Raw genomic sequence first — 17,541 nt, forward strand, 5'->3', positions numbered from 1 at the left:
GGTTGACGGGATGGCTGAGGGTCTGGACCTCGCATCCAGGTCAGTAGGCCACAAGGAGACCAGTCCTACTGCCCAGGATCCACTTTCGACACAAGCTGAGAAGGAACCCGAAGAAGAGAAAGACAAGGATGACGGAGAGGAAGTTAGATACCGTGAAGAGAGAAAACGAAAGGGGAAGGCCCCTATGAAGAAGAAGCCCAGCAACAAGAAGCCCCGTACAGTGAACACTGGCATAGTCATTACTGAGTCAGTTCAGCGAGTCCAGGAACACCGGAGGGAACAAAGTGATAGCGAATACGCTGCCAGCGAGGAATCAGCCTCCGACAGCGATATCTCTTTGGAGGATGAGGAGTACGCCGAACAACAGCTTCTGGATGATCATCGGGAGTTAGTCCACCCACCGGTAGAGAGATTAAGGTACCGGAGGTGGACAGTGGACTTCACTAACGAGATAGCGGAGGAGATGAAGCTTTTCAATTCGAAGGAGCTACAAAAAGTTTTCGATAGCAAGGATGAAGGGAGTAAGCAAGTGAAGAGCGGAAAGGTACTTCATATTCCTTCTTTAAATGAGTTGGGTGCCCGCGAGCAGTTTCTCTCTTATTTGCAAGCGTTAGGATTCGAATGGTTGTTGGAGAATGGAGATCCGAGTGTCCCGGTTAGATTAACGAAGGAGTTTTTCACGACCTTTAGGTTTAAGGTCACCACTGATCTAGATGAGGAATGTATCAGTTTTAGGCTGTTTGGCGGAGAGATACGGATGAAACTGATTGAGTGGACCGTGCGTCTGGGGATGTGCAGTTTGGAGGAGGCCATAGGGCCTGAGTGGAGAAGTAGGGAGCAGGGAATTCCCCGCAGACATGTGGAATTTGAGCCCCAGGCAGCATGGGAGGAGTTAACTCACCCAGCCTCTGGAGAATTTGCATCCACTCTCTCTCGCTCAATCCATTTCAATAACCCAATCCTACGCCTAGTCCAGCTTCACTTGGACTTCAATTTGTAGGGACAGTCGAACTCCGCTGTTAGGACATCGATGACGGAGTTATACCTTCTCTGGTGCGCCGAGCACGGAAGGAAGTTACATTTAGGTTTTTGGACCGCCTACCAATGCCATCTAATTGCCACCCACCCAGCGAGAAACCTCACTCTCTGCCACATCTTGGGAGTGTTCGTCAGAAACAATATCATCATCACGGAGGCCGAAGACTTATCCGACCAGATCATGGTGGATCCTCCTGGTCTCTTTGATACACCTTTGTTCATCCGAACGAACACCGTTTACATGAGGCAGGGCGTACCATGTTTCTACGCAATGGGAGAAGAAGCTATACCGACTGGGAGATCTGCAGCACATCCGGGAACACAAGATCAGGAGCAGAGACAGGAAAGGCTAGAAAAGGCAGTCGAAGAGTTGGCGGAAGATAATCAAAGAGCAAGAGCGGAGTTAAGCCATTTGGCAATTGTGATGGAAGGAATCTTGAAAGAATTGGGAACCGGGAAGTTGGTCCGTGAATCTGGACCGACTGGCCATGGAGGCCGGACTAATGAACCACGAGTATCAGAGGAGGTATTAACCGAGACGAAAGAAGCAGAGCAGAAACAAGAGGCGGAACAAGAGGAAGGAGATGCCGAAGAGTCGGCAGAATCTGGGAACAAGCAATCCGAGAATGAGGTGGAGCAACCGGAAGAACCACCTGCACCACAACCTGCCCCGCGAAGGAGCAAGAGGAACAAGTGACCACCACCCCACCTGACCAGTTAGTTTTCTTTTTATTTTCAGTTTTTAGTTTTTCGTACTTTAATTATTTTTTTTATGTAGTATAATTTGTGTTTGTGCGCAAACCCCAAAAAAAAATAGTCTAAGTGTGAGAAGTAAAGGGTTTGTCTCTTTGGCGCATGTTTTCTGTGTTTTCTTGTTTGTTGTTTTTTGAAAGCATGTTGGCTCACACTTAGCCCATTGCATGGTCTAAGTGTGAGAAGTTTATGTATATATATGCTTTGTAATTGTTGGTTTTTGCTTAGGTTTTAAACTCTCCCACTTAGCCTATTTTATATAGTCTAAGTGTGAGAAGTTTTAGTTTTTAGCATGTCGTTGTATCTACCATACTGGTCATTACCTTTTCCACTTCACAGCCTTATCTGAGGGCCGACACTTGTGAAGTGGGGGGGACGCAATGGCCAGTAGGATGTATGTGTATTTGTGTGGTTAGTGTTTGTGCTTGTGTTAGTGTCTTGTTGGGTCTAGTTTTTTTTCTTTTGTGTGTTGATTGGGCTTAAAACTCAACTGTCCTGAGCTGACGGTGAGGGGAATTGAGGGAGATACGACATGCTGGAAAACAGAAACTACCCCCCTTAGTACCTCCTAGCCAGGATAGATGACGCAAGTATGAGGGAAAAGCCCATCCTTAGAGCCAAACACGAAAGCCCTCTTAAAATGTGAGTTATAAGCTTTAAGTGGAACCACTTTCCACATATTTTGAAAAGAAAAGAGCGGCTGCCACGAACTACCTAAGATGAAGTGACCACGAGTAGCGAACACTGAAGGCAGTAGGAAAACCCCCCCCTAAAAAAAACCACCTTTAGAACTCATTTTCTTAACTCTTTGTACCCAGATATACATCCCTAGCCACTGGGATTGTGTGTGCAAGGCATGAGACGATTGGAGCTTACTGGCCAGAAGGTGTACAAGAAAGCAGAATCCAGCTGGGCAAGAAAGTTTGGAAGAAAATCGACCAGGAAGTTATCCCAGATCCAAAAAAAAAGAAGGTATAAGGGTGACGAAGCCATAAAGAAAAAAAAGCTGGAAAGAAAGAAGAAAAAAAGAAAGATAAAAGAAAATGGTCAGAAAAACTTGGCCACAAAAAGAAAGAGAAGGAATAAGGGTGGCGAAGCCACAAGAAGCTACTGACCAGTTGGAGATCATAGCCAGTAGCGCCAGCCAAGAGAAGCAACAACCAAGAGCCCAAATGCACACAGTTCCCCCACCTCAATAAAGAAGAAATTTTGAACCTAGAGCCTTAGGAACATCCACCACAAAACATTACAAACCAATAGCCCTGTTACAAACCTTTAAGCCCTTCAGTAGCTACACGTGAGATCTAAGTCTGAAGCAATTGTGGTTGAGCATATTGAAAGAAATGCAGTCCTAGCATTCCTGGTGAGGTATGAGTGACTGAGTGAACCTAGTGTTTGGCCGAGAGGTGTGGGCGATCCTGACAAGCGGATATACTGACTGGGAGAGAAAAGGGGGGCGGCGGAAGTTCAAGGCTGTCTAAGGCCGGATTGCACCCGATCCCGAGGGGAGGGATGGTTGAAAATATAGCCCAATTACTGTGTTAATGTGTCTAAGTGTTTTAGTTTTCTTTTATGTGTTTGTCTTAGTTATGTGTTTTTCTTTGCGTCATAGTTAGAGTCTAGGGTAGGATAGAGTCGGTCAGGGGAGTAACCAGGCTAGAATTCGACTTACTTCTTTTTGTTTGTTCTTCACGCTTGAGGACAAGCATGTGGTAAGTGTGAGCAGTTTGATAAGTCGTATTCTAGGCCTTGGTTACTGGTCAGTATGATGTGCATAATTGATTATATCTGCAAAACAGTTGCTCAAAGTGTGCAGGTTGAGTGTTCTAGCCAGTAGGCAAAGCTTCAGATACTTCAGGTGAAAAGGGCGTCAAAACGATTACGTACTGACTAGTATACATGCAAAAATGGCTCGAGATGGAGAAGAAGGATAGCTGGGACTGATCAACCACAATTAAGGGCAAAGAAGTCATCTCGCCACAAGGTTTTACCCTAAAATCAATGGTAAGCCTCCCTACAAAAGGAAGCCACTTAGAGAGAGAGAGACGGATAATTTTCATCATCATCACTCTTAGGTAGAATTCTCTCGGTAGTTCAGTCCTTCAGCCCAGTCCAGAGTCTCGTTCCTCGCCACAGCCATAGTCACTTGAAGATCATCAGTTCGCCGGAGTTCCATTCTCTCGTTCCAGCCAGTTTATTCCGTAGTCGTAGCAGTTCCATCGCCTAGAGTGGCAAAACAATCTTTATTCGCTTTCTTAGTTAACCTTTACTTGTTTTCTATCGTTGGATCTGCTGCATTTTCAGTACTTATCATCCTTTGAAGTGTTTTGTTGAGATCCAAACGTTTTATGCAATGAAGTTGTTTTTATGCATCTCTTTCTGTTCAATTTTGCTTCATTCTGCCTAGGTAGCTTAGATCTAGTTGTTTCAGTAATTTCTAAGTGTTAGAAGCATGATTTCATTCGGAGTTGTTCGATCTGTGATTTGTTAGTTCAGTGGCTGTTGATGCGAAGCATATTTCTTATACTTTTCCCCCTAAACTACACACTTTTATGTTAATTATAACTCATCAAGTTGTATTTGTATTGAAGTTTAGGAGGGTTGGAAGCTGGAAGTTCGCCGGGTGAAATTGGCAAAGCATGCGGAGATCAGAAACTTCGCCCGGTCGGGCGATTATGAGCTTCAAAACGCCCGGTCGGGCGAAACGCGTAAAAGCATGAGGAGAGTCCAGAAAGTTCGCCAAAATGCCCGATCGGGCGTTTCCCGCGAGCCATCCAGAAGCCTTTCGCCCGGTCGGGCGATTATCCCTTCTAATTTCGCCCGGTCGGGCGTTTGGTGGTTCAACTGCATTTCAGCAGTTTTCTCGGCAGTTTTGTTGGGGAAATAAAAAGAAAAAGGAAACGGATGGTGCTGGAGAGCGGAGAGAGGGACGAATCTGGAGAGCACGTCAGAAAGGAATTGAGAATTGGAGAAGCACGAGTTTGAAGAAGGAAGAACCAAGTCAAACATTTCTTGGATTTGTATTCCATGGTTTTAATTGTTGACTCTCCATTTATTATTTTCTCTAGTGTGGAAATGCTAGGCTAAGAACTCCATTGTTGCTCCAAACATGTAGATGGATGAATTAATTGTTTGATTTATACTATGTTCTTCTTTATCTTATGATCGTCTTCATCACAATTTCCTTGTTTGAATCTATTACTTTTGGTGCATCATTAGTAGTAGTTCCATAATTCTAATCAAATGTCTCTTTAACTTTGAATAGAATAGATCCTTGTGGTGATGAATTATCAATTAGAGTTGTTTAGACGATAATGTGGTAATGGATTTCATGAGCTTATAGTAGTTGATCTTGGATTCTCGCGCATCCGTAGGATTCTTAGATTAATGAAGATTGGTTTATTGAATATGTGTTCAACTATTCTTGAACTTTTGTATGTCTAGCATGTTTAGTGCTAGCATCGTGAATTTTTAGTAAAGTCCCGTAATTCATAAGATAAAGTTGGATATGAGAATAAATCATTGTATTATCCATGAGTGTTTGGAGTAACATGTTCTTCTCTTAAGTCGTCTTGCTTGTTTAATTCCTTGTAATTGTTTTTGCATGGTCTTTAATCAAAATCATCAAACCAAAATATCTTTTTTTATGTCTTTTCTGTGTTTTGGAATTAAATAATCGTTTCCTTCCCTGTGGATCGACACCTTAATTTACTACACACGATCCTGTAGTCTTGCAGCGAAGTAGTAATTTTTGGGTTAATTAATTGAACTTGAGTGTTATTTTATCTTATTATAATAAACCTGAATTTACACACCAAGTTTTGGCGCCGTTGCCGGGGAAGGCAATAGATTGTTTAACTTCTAGTTTGTGTTTTGTTTTATTTTTATTTTGATCTTTCTCTTATTTTTGTAGGTACTCATTTCGTGTTCTTGGAGGTGATAGCCATCTACCGCGTCTGGACTTGAAGACGAAGGAGTATATTTTCTAGGTGACATCTTTTAACTCTTAGTTTAGGTAGTCTAGTTTTTCACTTAAGCACACACATTTTATAGTACTTACCCCGAAGTTGTCGAGAGGTCTCGCTTTCGGTAATAGGAAATATATTGTGTTTGTGTTTGGTGTATTTTCTGTTGTGTAGGTTTAAAAAAAAAAAAGTGAATGCACACGCGATCACAGGGTACACCACCGTTTGGACTACTCTGTTATCAAAGAAGAAGTAAGGTTAGAGGGTCAGAGTTTGAGATCTTCCCGGACTATTCGAGTCCATTCAGGAGTAACCGACTCTTTGGTGAAGAAAGGGATCAGGATTCAGACGGTGAATCAATGGCAGATAACAATGAGATTCCACCACCCGTGGTGAGGTTTGGCGACACTCTGAGATCGGGAATTGAGTACCCAGGGGAGTGTGCCTACGCAAATGACAACGTCAACATTCCACCTCACTACATCAGTTTGGTGAATGGAGGAAATCTTTTTCATGGACGGGATGATGAAGATCCGGTGAGCCATTTGAATGCCTTCTACGAGCTGACAAATTCTCATAGACCTCCAAATGTGGAGCATCATCGGATTAAGAGGGCCTTATTTCCATTCTCATTGAGGGAGAAGGCAAGAGCGTGGTATGACTCATTACCGGGCTACAACATAGCAACTTTCCAAGAGTTGAAGTCGTTGTTTCTTGTGGAATACAACTCTCCAATGAAGATTGAGAAGTTGAGAGATGAGATCACCTCATTCCGATAGAAGTATGATGAGTCCTTCGCGGAGGCATGGAAGAGATTCACGGAGTTGATAAGGAAATGCCCAAGTCACGGACTAGCTCCGGGGCATGACCTTTTGAAATTCTACAAGGGACTCAACAGTGAAGGCACGGGATTGGTGACTGCAGGTTCGAATGGGAACCTAGATGATCTAACTCACGATGAGGTGAGGGCTTTGTTTCAAAGGCTGGCCAACAATCAACGGAATTGGCACAATCCAAGGCGAGGGGCTGATAGAGCAGGAGATACATTTGGTGCTACAAAGGATGCGGAAAGAGTGACCGCAATTGAGGCTCAACTGGCGGACATTAGCACTCAAATGTCGTCGATGACAAAGGCAGTTAAATCTCTTCAACTGACTCCTCAACCCCAAGCTGTGACGGTGATGAGATGCGGGTTGTGCCAAGGCGGGCATCATACTGATCAGTGCCCAAGTCTTCAAGGACCTCCCGTGGAGGATGTGAACTATATTGGCAACAATCGCCAAGGGTTCAATCAAGGCAACCAATATAACAATCAGCAAAATTGGAGGCCTCAACAAACGGGATGGAATCAAGCTGGTCCTAGCAACAACTCGGGTAATCAATGGAGGAACAATACTCAACCCCCGGGTTATGAGAAGAAGCCATCAGTCGAAGATCAGTTGGGACAGATTCTCTCTTTTATGAATAAGAGTCAAAAGGAGAATGAGAATTTCAAGGAAAGAACAGTGGAAAAGTTTGGACAGATGGAGGCGACAATGAGGAATCTCGAGACTCAGATTGGACAGCTTGCCACGGCATCACACACGAGGATTCCTAACACCATCCCGAGTAATACTGTACCTAATCCTAGAGGCAATGAACAGTGTAAGGCAGTGACTTTGAGAAGTGGTCGCGAGTTGGATTCGACACCATTAATGGAAGGCTAAGGTACTTCCGGCATCTCACATGCAGGGGCGGATGAGATGTTAGGCTTGCATTCCTCGCACGCAGGGGCGGACGAGGCATGTAAGGGAAGTCCCGCGTTGGTGCAGGGGGCCCAACATGGTCAAGAACAGGCTGCATCCGGCAGCAATGAACATGGTGAAGAATCCGATGCAAGTGGAAAGTGTTCAGCAGAAGAGAAGGATAAGAAGATAGTGGAAATGGAGTCAAAGAAAAAGATATTGACAAGTCCAGCACTAGATCCGAAAAGCAAGTTCAACTTCCCCGATCATATTCCTCCTCCACCATATCCAACCAAGAGGAAGAAGAGGGTCCCCAAAGAGAAAAGCTTTGAGTGGATGATGAACGTGATCCGGAAAGTGAATGTGGATGTATCATTGGTGGACCTCTTCACTAATTTCCCCAAGTTCTCCAAGTTTTTCAAGGATATGATGGCAAACAAGGAGAAATTGCAAGATGAGGGGATAGTGGCTTTGAGCATGAATTGCTCACAACTGATTTCGGGAATGATGCCAATGAAGAAGAGGGATCCGGGAAGTTGTGTGATTCCTTGTGAGATCGGTAACACAATATTCACGAAATGCTTATTAGATCAAGGATCGGGGATCTCACTGATGGCTTTAAAAACTGCTAGAGCCATTGGATTAGAGGACAGAATGGAGCCCATCGACATTGCTCTACAATTGGCTGATCATTCCATCGTGAAGCCCACTGGAATAGTAGAGGATGTCTTGGTCAAAGTCGACAAATTTATCATCCCCGTTGACTTCATAGTCTTGGACATGCCCGAGGACAAAGAGGTACCAATTCTGTTTGGTAGACCATTTCTCGCCACGGGAGATGTGTTGCTTGGAGCAAAGGACAACTCAGTCACGTTCAGAATTAATGGTGAGCAAGTGACCATTAATGTTGAGAAAGCGATGAAGCATCCTAGTGATGCAAAAGCGTGTTTTAGAGTTGATGTCCTCGATAAGTGCATTTTTGACAAGATGTGTTGCTCGGCAAGAATAGAAGGAAGCGTATATGACAAAGGGAGTTTGGAGAGAGACTATGGTTCGACACTTAAAGTCGATTTTGATGAAATAGAAGATTCTCAAGTTGATGAACCAAGTCTCGAGAATGAATGTGTGGTGGATACTTTCACGGCAGATGTGAAACCTTCAATCGAAGTACCACCAAAGCTAGAATTGAAGCCACTCCCGACAAATCTGAAATACGCATTCCTTGGTGATGGTGAATCTTTACCGGTTGTGATATCGGCGATGTTGAATGATGAAAAAGAATTGAAGTTGATAGAGCTACTGAAATCACACAAGAAGGCTCTAGGATGGTCCATTGCTGACATCAAAGGGATTAGCCCTGCAATTTGTATGCATAAAATTTTGATGGAAGATGGAGCTAAACCGGTAAGAGAAAGACAAAGAAGGTTGAACCCACTTATGCAAGAAGTGGTGGAAAAAGAGGTGAAAAAATTGTTGAAATTTGGGATGATCTATCCCATTTCCGATAGTGAGTGGGTCAGCCCGGTGCAATGTGTACCGAAGAAAGGAGGAATAACCGTGACCGTCAATGAAAAGAATGAAGTCTTAGCAACTCGATTGGTAAACTCATGGAGAGTTTGCATGGACTATAGAAGATTGAACAAGGCGACAAGAAAAGATCACTTTCCGTTGCCATTTCTCGATCAGTTGCTAGATAGAATTGCGGGTTATTCTCATTATTGCTTCTTGGATGGATACTCGGGGTATAATCAGATTGCAATTGCCCCGGAAGATCAAGAAAAGACGACATTCACATGTCCTATTGGTACTTATGCCTTCCGCCGGATGCCTTTTGGGTTGTGTAATGCACCGGCTACATTTCAACGTTGCATGATGGCAATATTTTCAGACATGAATGAAGACATCATGGAGATCTTCATGGATGATTTCTCCGTCTTTGGATCCTCATTTGACCTTTGCTTAGAAAACTTGAGACGGGTCCTACAAAGATGTGAAGAATCTAATCTCGTGCTAAATTGGGAAAAGTGTCAATTCATGGTCAAAGAAGGCATAGTGTTGGGACACAAGGTGTCGGAGTTGGGATTGGAGATGGATAAGGCTAAGATTGATATGATTTCGAAGTTACCTCCCCCAACGAATGTGAAGGGCATCCGTAGTTTCCTTGGTCATGCAGGATTCTACCGAAGATTTATAAAAGATTTTTCAAAGATTGCAAAGCCACTTTGTAACTTACTTGAGAAGGATGCCAAGTTCGTCTTTGATGATAAATGCCTTGAGGCATTTGAATTGTTGAAGAAGAAGCTAGTCGAAGCTCCTATTATTATCACACCGGATTGGTCGAAGCCATTTGAATTGATGTGTGATGCTTCGGACTATGCTGTGGGGGCCGTTTTAGGCCAAAGGAGAGATAAGGTCTTACATGCCGTCTACTATGCTAGTAAAGTACTCAATGAAGCTCAATTGAATTACACCACGACGGAGAAGGAAATGCTAGCAATAGTGTATGCCTTTGAGAAATTTCGTGCATACTTACTTGGCACGAAGGTGGTAGTGTTCACGGACCATTCAGCAATCAAATATTTGATGAATAAGAAAGATGCAAAGCCTCGGTTGGTGAGATGGATCCTCTTATTACAAGAGTTTGATGTAGAAATTAAAGACAAAAAGGGGACCGAAAATTTGGTAGTTGATCATTTGTCTAGGCTAGAGGGCTTGGAAGAGACGGAAGACGAGAGAAAGAAGAGGATCAATGAGAAATTTCCCGACGAGCAAGTGTTGCAAGTGGAAGCTCGGGAAACATATGTGCCGTGGTTTGCTAATTTGGCAAACTACCTTGTCACGGGCATTATACCAGAAGGGTTGTCTTCTAATCAAAAGAAGAAATTTTTGAGTGACACCCACACGTATGTTTGGGAAGATCCGTTTCTCTTCCGTATTTGTAGTGATGGAGTGATTCGAAGGTGTGTGGGAGAGCATAAACACCTTCAGATTTTGTCTGCATGCCATGATTCTGTGTATGGCGGCCACTTTGGAGCACGTCGAACAGCATTTAAAGTGCTTCAGTCCGGATTCTTTTGGCCATCTATCTTCATGGATGCAAAAGCCTATGTAGAGAGATGTGACAGTTGCCAAAGAACCGGAAATATCTCGTGGAGAAATGAAATGCCGATGAATAACATTCACGAGGTAGAACTCTTTGATGTTTGGGGAATAGACTTCATGGGACCGTTTCCCAAGTCTAATGGGCAACAGTACATTCTCGTAGCTGTTGATTATGTGTCCAAATGGGTAGAGGCAGTGGCCTCGGCAACCAATGATGCCAAAGTAGTGTTGAAGTTTATCAAGAATCACATCTTAAACGCTTTGGGACACCTCGAGCTATTATCACTGATGGAGGAACTCATTTTTGCAACAAGTTGTTTGAAAACCTCCTAGGAAAATATGGTGTCCAACACAAGGTTGCTACCCCCTATCATCCCCAAACTAGTGGTCAAGTTGAAGTCTCCAATCGTGAGATAAAACGGGTGCTTGAGAAAGTGGTGAAGCCGTCTCGAAAGGATTGGGCTCAAAAGTTAAATGATGCTTTGTGGGCATATCGAACGGCTTATAAGACCCCGATTGGAACTTCGCCATACAAGATGGTCTTTGGAAAAGCTTGTCATTTGCCGGTAGAACTGGAGCATAGAGCTTATTGGGCTTTGCAAAAGCTCAACTTGGACTATGATGCTGCAGCCGAGAAGAGAATGTTTGACATGAATGAAATGGACGAGTTTAGGCTTCATGCTTATGAGAGCGTTGATCTCTACAAGGAGCGAGCTAAGAAGATACATGATGCAGCCATTAAGCCTCGTCATTTCCATGAAGGACAACTGGTCCTTTTATATAATTCTCGGCTCAAATTGTTTCCGGGCAAGCTTAAGTCAAGGTGGTGGGGTCCTTATGTGGTGCACAAGGTGTACCCCTATGGTGCTGTGGACATTCGAGATCAGAAGAGTGATTCTATTTGGAAGGTGAATGGCCAACGCTTGAAGGCCTATGTTGGAGTTGAGAGTGGCATGGAGGCAAGAGAACTGGCTACACTAGTGGATCCCAAAGTGTAGAGCAAGGAAGAGGAAGGTCGAGCCAACGACTATAAACAAAGGCGCTGATTGGGAGGCAACCCAAGTTTTTATTTTTCTTTTATTTTTGTTTTCGTATGTTGGAGGTTTTGTTTGCTCAATTCTTTCCTCTAACATTTATTTTGAATTGAGTGTTTCTTTGTGTAGGTTTTGTTTCTTTTTGTAGGAGCAACTTGGAGATAGGATTGGAGCTTAGGAGGAAGCACACCTACAAAGGATTTCTACACCCACCCTCCCACCCGAATGCACTATGGACTTCTTGCCAAGTTTGGGGGAGTATCTTTCCCTTTACTTTATAATTGTTCTTCTATGCATGCATTAAGTACAATGACGCATTCAAGTTTGGGGGGGTTGTCAATGATTTTTATGCTTGATGCATGTTTATTGGGTGTATTATTTGATAAAGGTGTTTTGAATCAATGTATTTGACGGGTGCATGCTTTATCTTCGGCTTTCTGGTTGGGAATTCGTGCTTGATTTTACTTCATCTTTGAAGCTTAGGATGAATGGAATGGGTGCATGAATCTATTTGAAAAAGCATGTCGTGATTACATCCGATTTCTTGAGTTGAGGAGAGTGTGAAAATCGCATGACTTGTGGAAATTATGTTGGATTGATTTGCTTTATCGAGTGAAGTGCTTGCGTTCGTTTGTGTTAACGATTTGGGAGGATAAGGCACTAGGATGAACTCTATGGCCAAATGATCACATGCCTAGTCCATCGAATGATCCCCTAGAAGCCACCTTGAGCTTAATTCCCTATTCTTTGTGTAAACACTTAGCCAAACACTTAGCTACTTAAATAAGCCTAATTTTAGCCTCATCAATAGATCTTGCTACTATTTGAGTGCTAAATACAAGTTGAGCTTTGTGTTTTGAGTTGTGAGTGTGAGGTGGTGGATTGTAAAGAATAGACATTTCTAGACTTGATAGAAGGTGAAAAGAATGAAGTTCTAAGAAAGAAAAAAAAAAGAAAAAGACGACCTCCAAATTCACAAAAGTCGAGGTCTTTACAAAAAAGAAAAAGAAAAAAAAAAGAATAAATTGATGAAATAAAGATAGAGCTTCTATGTTTGTTTGTGTAATCTCGTCTGGAATAGATCTCAAGTTTGGGGGAGTGTGGGTTTGGTTGTAATTTTTCGTTGGTTAATCTTTGGAAGGAAGTTGTAGGAGGGAAGATTTTGGCACTCAAATGTGTAGCCTTTGAGCTCACTATCCATATTGATCCTACCTCGTCCCTAGCCCCATTACAACCTTGAAACAAGACCTTGGACCTTATCGTTGATGCTTGTGGATGTTGTGTAAATAACTTGGTAGAGCTAAAGAAGTTCGGTTTGAAATCCGTGTGTCTATGTGATTAGTAGTGCTTGATGAGTCGATGATGACGGTTTGAGTTGTTTGATCGTATGTTCGGACCTACTTTGAAGTGCACCTTGACTTGAAGTTCTAGGGGGATGAGTGATTGTTCTTGAGAGTGGGAAATTTCGATTGGAAATGTTGGGGGTTTAGATTTTGTCACTCACATCCTTACATGATTCTTTTTGATGAAAATCTCTTTGCGGGTGAAGTTTGGGTGAGTTTTCGTGCTTAAAATGTACCTTGCTCGGGGCGAGCAAGAGCTCAAGTTTGGGGGTATTTGATGCGAAGCATATTTCTTATACTTTTCCCCCTAAACTACACACTTTTATGTTAATTATAACTCATCAAGTTGTATTTGTATTGAAGTTTAGGAGGGTTGGAAGCTGGAAGTTCGCCGGGTGAAATTGGCAAAGCATGCGGAGATCAGAAACTTCGCCCGGTCGGGCGATTATGAGCTTCAAAACGCCCGGTCGGGCGAAACGCGTAAAAGCATGAGGAGAGTCCAGAAAGTTCGCCCGGTCGGGCGATTCTTCAAGACACAAAACGCCCGGTCGGGCGTTTCCCGCAAGCCATCCAGAAGCCTTTCGCCCGGTCGGGCAATTATCCCTTCTAATTTCGCCCGGTCGGGCGTTTGGTGGTTCAACTGCATTTCAGCAGTTTTCTCGGCAGTTTTGCTGGGGAAATAAAAAGAAAAAGGAAACGGATGGTGCTGGAGAGCGGAGAGAGGGACGAATCTGGAGAGCACGTCAGAAAAGAATTGAGAATTGGAGAAGCACGAGTTTGAAGAAGGAAGAACCAAGTCAAACATTTCTTGGATTTGTATTCCATGGTTTTAATTGTTGACTCTCCATTTATTATTTTCTCTAGTGTGGAAATGCTAGGCTAAGAACTCCATTGTTGCTCCAAACATGTAGATGGATGAATTAATTGTTTGATTTATACTATGTTCTTCTTTATCTTATGATCGTCGTCATCACAATTTCCTTGTTTGAATCTATTACTTTTGGTGCATCATTAGTAGTAGTTCCATAATTCTAATCAAATGTCTCTTTAACTTTGAATAGGATAGATCCTTGTGGTGATGAATTATCAATTAGAGTTGTTTAGACGATAATGTGTTAATGGATTTCATGAGCTTATAGTAGTTGATCTTGGATTCTCGCGCATCCATAGGATTCTTAGATTAATGAAGATTGGTTTATTGAATATATGTTCAACTATTCTTGAACTTTTGTATGTCTAGCATGTTTAGTGCTAGCATCGTGAATTTTTAGTAAAGTCCCGTAATTCATAAGATAAAGTTGGATATGAGAATAAATCATTGTATTATCCATGAGTGTTTGGAGTAACATGTTCTTCTCTTAAGTCGTCTTGCTTGTTTAATTCCTTGTAATTGTTTTTGCATGGTCTTTAATCAAAATCATCAAACCAAAATATCTTTTTTTATGTCTTTTCTGTGTTTTGGAATTAAATAATCGTTTCATTCCCTGTGGATCGACACCTTAATTTACTACACACGATCCTGTAGTCTTGCAGCGAAGTAGTAATTTTTGGGTTAATTAATTGAACTTGAGTGTTATTTTATCTTATTATAATAAACCTGAATTTACACACCAGCTGTTTAGATTTATTTTTCAGAAGTGTCTTAGTGTGAAATCCGAGTTTACGTTATTCTGTCACCTTGCACGTTGACCAGTAAGCATAATTGCAGTTTCAGTGTTCAATCTTTTGATTCGAAGTTTTAATTGTAGATCTGAGCTGTGAAGTTTGTTAATCTGTGTTTCTCGTCCATGAAATCTGAGATTGTGATCTGAGTTTATTCATGTCGAAGAAGATAACATCCACATCCAAGTTTGGGACCACTTTTACTTTTTAGTTACTTTTGCTTTTGTCCTTTACTTTTTCTACCTTTTCAGCCGGTACCCTACAGATCTGTCAGCCTAGTCACCACAACTACCACTACCTTCTGATATTCTGTTTAGCCCAAAATAGAAACCCAGTACTTTTCGAATATTTTCTGTTTCACCATGTCCACGTACACAGCTGCATATCAGAATCCTCTCACACCTCCTAACCAGTAGGATACCACCTTTAAATTCCAGCCTAGATAAGTCTCAACCCAAAGCGTGGTAGCTAACCAAACCTTTCCAGAATATCACCACAATTCCCAAAACGCATTCATCTCTGTGGGACTCGACCCCTACCTTCACTATACTACCCAGTAGAAGAGGGTTGAGGAATTATTGATACCAGGTTTTAGGCTTAGCAGGGAATTCTTCATCCTGATCAGTAGGATACGTCCTTGTTTACACGACACCTACGCAAACCTGCTCTTTCAGTAAGTAATGAAAAACATAAAATTCTTAAAATGAAATGGTAGACTCAATTAATATCAGTATTAATATAGTATACTATAGATTTAAAGTTGTTGCATAGGAACTCTATATATCTTAGAAAAAAGAGAAAATATTAACTTTATATCTTTATAAAAAATTAAGTAGATGAGTTAAAAACACGTGTTTATTTTTTTTTTATCAATGTTCTAAGTAATATTCCAAAATTTTGGAATTAAAAAAATAAAAATTTTCTAAAGTAAAGAATTAAAATCAAAAGAACTAAAAATTTTGATTTGTTGCACATAGGGATGTCAATGTAACCCGAACCCGCGGGTCGGCCCGAATAACCCGATAAAAATACAGGGTTAGGGTTGTAATTTCGCAGCCCGAATTTAAAATCGGGCCATTCGGGCTGACCCGTTCGGGTTGTCGGGTTAGGCGGGCTGACCCATTCGGGTTACGGGTCGGCCCGTCGGATTGAAGGCTTCTGCACAGCGAGCAGTTTTTGTAACGGTCATAACTTTCTCTACAAAGCTCCGATTGAGGCGTGCAATATATCCACGCGAAGCTCTTTCGAAGAAGAAGAGAATGATATGTATTAGAGGTTTATCAGACTTCAAAATTGCGAGAAACATTGACTCAAACAAGGCTGCTGCACATCCACATATTTTGTGTACATTTTCTATCATTTCTCAACAAAGATGTAAACATACCAAAATATAGAAATATAATCAAAATCATCCAAGACAACCCTCTAAAACCATGCAAAATCCAAATACGTCAACCGACTATATAAGATCACGAAAAAAAATCACTATGTGGTTCATGGATTCATAAATACTCGTATATAAAAGCTTTCTTTTAGTATATTTCCAATATAATAGTGCAAAGTGTTTTGACGCCGCTTCGTCATTGAATTATGCGTACTTTGATGATTCTTAAAACAAAGATAAATTATTATTTGACTTATTTACAGCTGGAATAAATTAAATTTGACCAATCATAATTCAAGAAAACTTAGAGTTACTCCAATTAGCTAGCATCTTGATAATTCACTCTTTAACAATTCAAAATATTTTTGTTACATCTACGATGCACCTCTAACGTTCTGAAAATTTTATTTAATTTTCTACGAATTGATTTATGTTTGAATTGTGAAACAAAGTGTTGATTTATGTTTTAAATACATAAACATAAACATACTATTGATAGATATTTTGTAAATAATTATGTAATGAATAAGTTATTTAAATTTAAATAACTTAATCTTTTTTAAAAATATTAAAGAAAATTAAAAATACGTATTTCATTGTTGAATGATTAATTAAAAATAGGTATATAATTAAAGAAAATTTAAAATACATATTATTTTTTTGAAAATATTAAAAGAATTAAAAATACGCATTGGCCCGAATAACCCGGTGGGTTAGCCCGAAACCCGAAGGGTTAGGGTTAGGGTCGAACTTTTATAACCCGAAAAAATCATAACCCAAATAGCCCGTACCCGAATGGCCCGACAACCCGAACGGGTTGGCCCGAACATATGCGGGATTGAACTAAAATTCTAATATTTTATGAATAAAAAGATAAAATATTAAATTATATGATATAAGAACATATGATTGTTTTTTTTATCAAGGTTTGATTGACGATTAAAAAAAATTAACAATTAAAAAAATACTAATATTTCTATAAATTTATTAAAGTATTAGAACGTTTAGTATTTAAAAAATTGTATTTTTTTAATATTTTTTTGGTTTTAAAATAAATTGATGAAACTTTTTTTATGCTTTTTATTCTTTTTCTATTTTTGAAGCACATTGCAAAAATATTTAAGTTAATTACGGGAAAAAAAGGTGATAAATTTATGGGACAAAGTCAAATATGGTCCCGCCTCTCTAACCTTCCATATTTATTCACATAAAATTTCCATAATCAAAGCCATCCTTGTTTAAGATGTTGGAGTAACTCGTACATACTCAATTCTACAAATGATTGATTACACAAAAGGGTAATAAGGTATTTGTACAAAATATAAATTTAATCATAAATAAAATGTTATATAAAATTACTAATTAGACCCTATTATGGCATTGCCATTATATCTCTAAAACATTTCTCTTTTTGAAACTAGGAATCTATGTAAAACGCTTGAGTAGTTGTTGTAGATTAGGCTAGTAGACGTAATACATTTAATGTCGTAAGAAAATGCCACAAAATGATAGTAATATAGTGTGTTATAACTACTT

The 17,541-nt window shown here is 40.8% G+C and overlaps 1 protein-coding gene and 1 non-coding gene across 2 annotated transcripts; one reads left to right on the plus strand and one right to left on the minus strand.

Annotated features, from left to right (window-relative positions):
• The first annotated feature begins 6,115 nt into the window (after positions 1-6,115).
• LOC121784354 lies at positions 6,116-7,462 on the plus strand. The gene is made up of 2 exons (XM_042182506.1): positions 6,116-6,400; positions 6,536-7,462. Exons 1-2 carry the CDS (start codon positions 6,116-6,118, stop codon positions 7,460-7,462), a joined length of 1,212 nt encoding a protein of 403 aa, XP_042038440.1.
• On the minus strand, positions 6,503-6,609 carry LOC121785632. The gene has a single exon (XR_006047016.1). It is a non-coding gene; the product is annotated as a small nucleolar RNA R71 (small nucleolar RNA).
• Positions 7,463-17,541: the final 10,079 nt, after the last annotated feature.

Source organism: Salvia splendens, chromosome 21 (genome assembly GCF_004379255.2).
Source record: "Salvia splendens isolate huo1 chromosome 21, SspV2, whole genome shotgun sequence".
Lineage (NCBI taxonomy): Eukaryota > Viridiplantae > Streptophyta > Magnoliopsida > Lamiales > Lamiaceae > Salvia > Salvia splendens.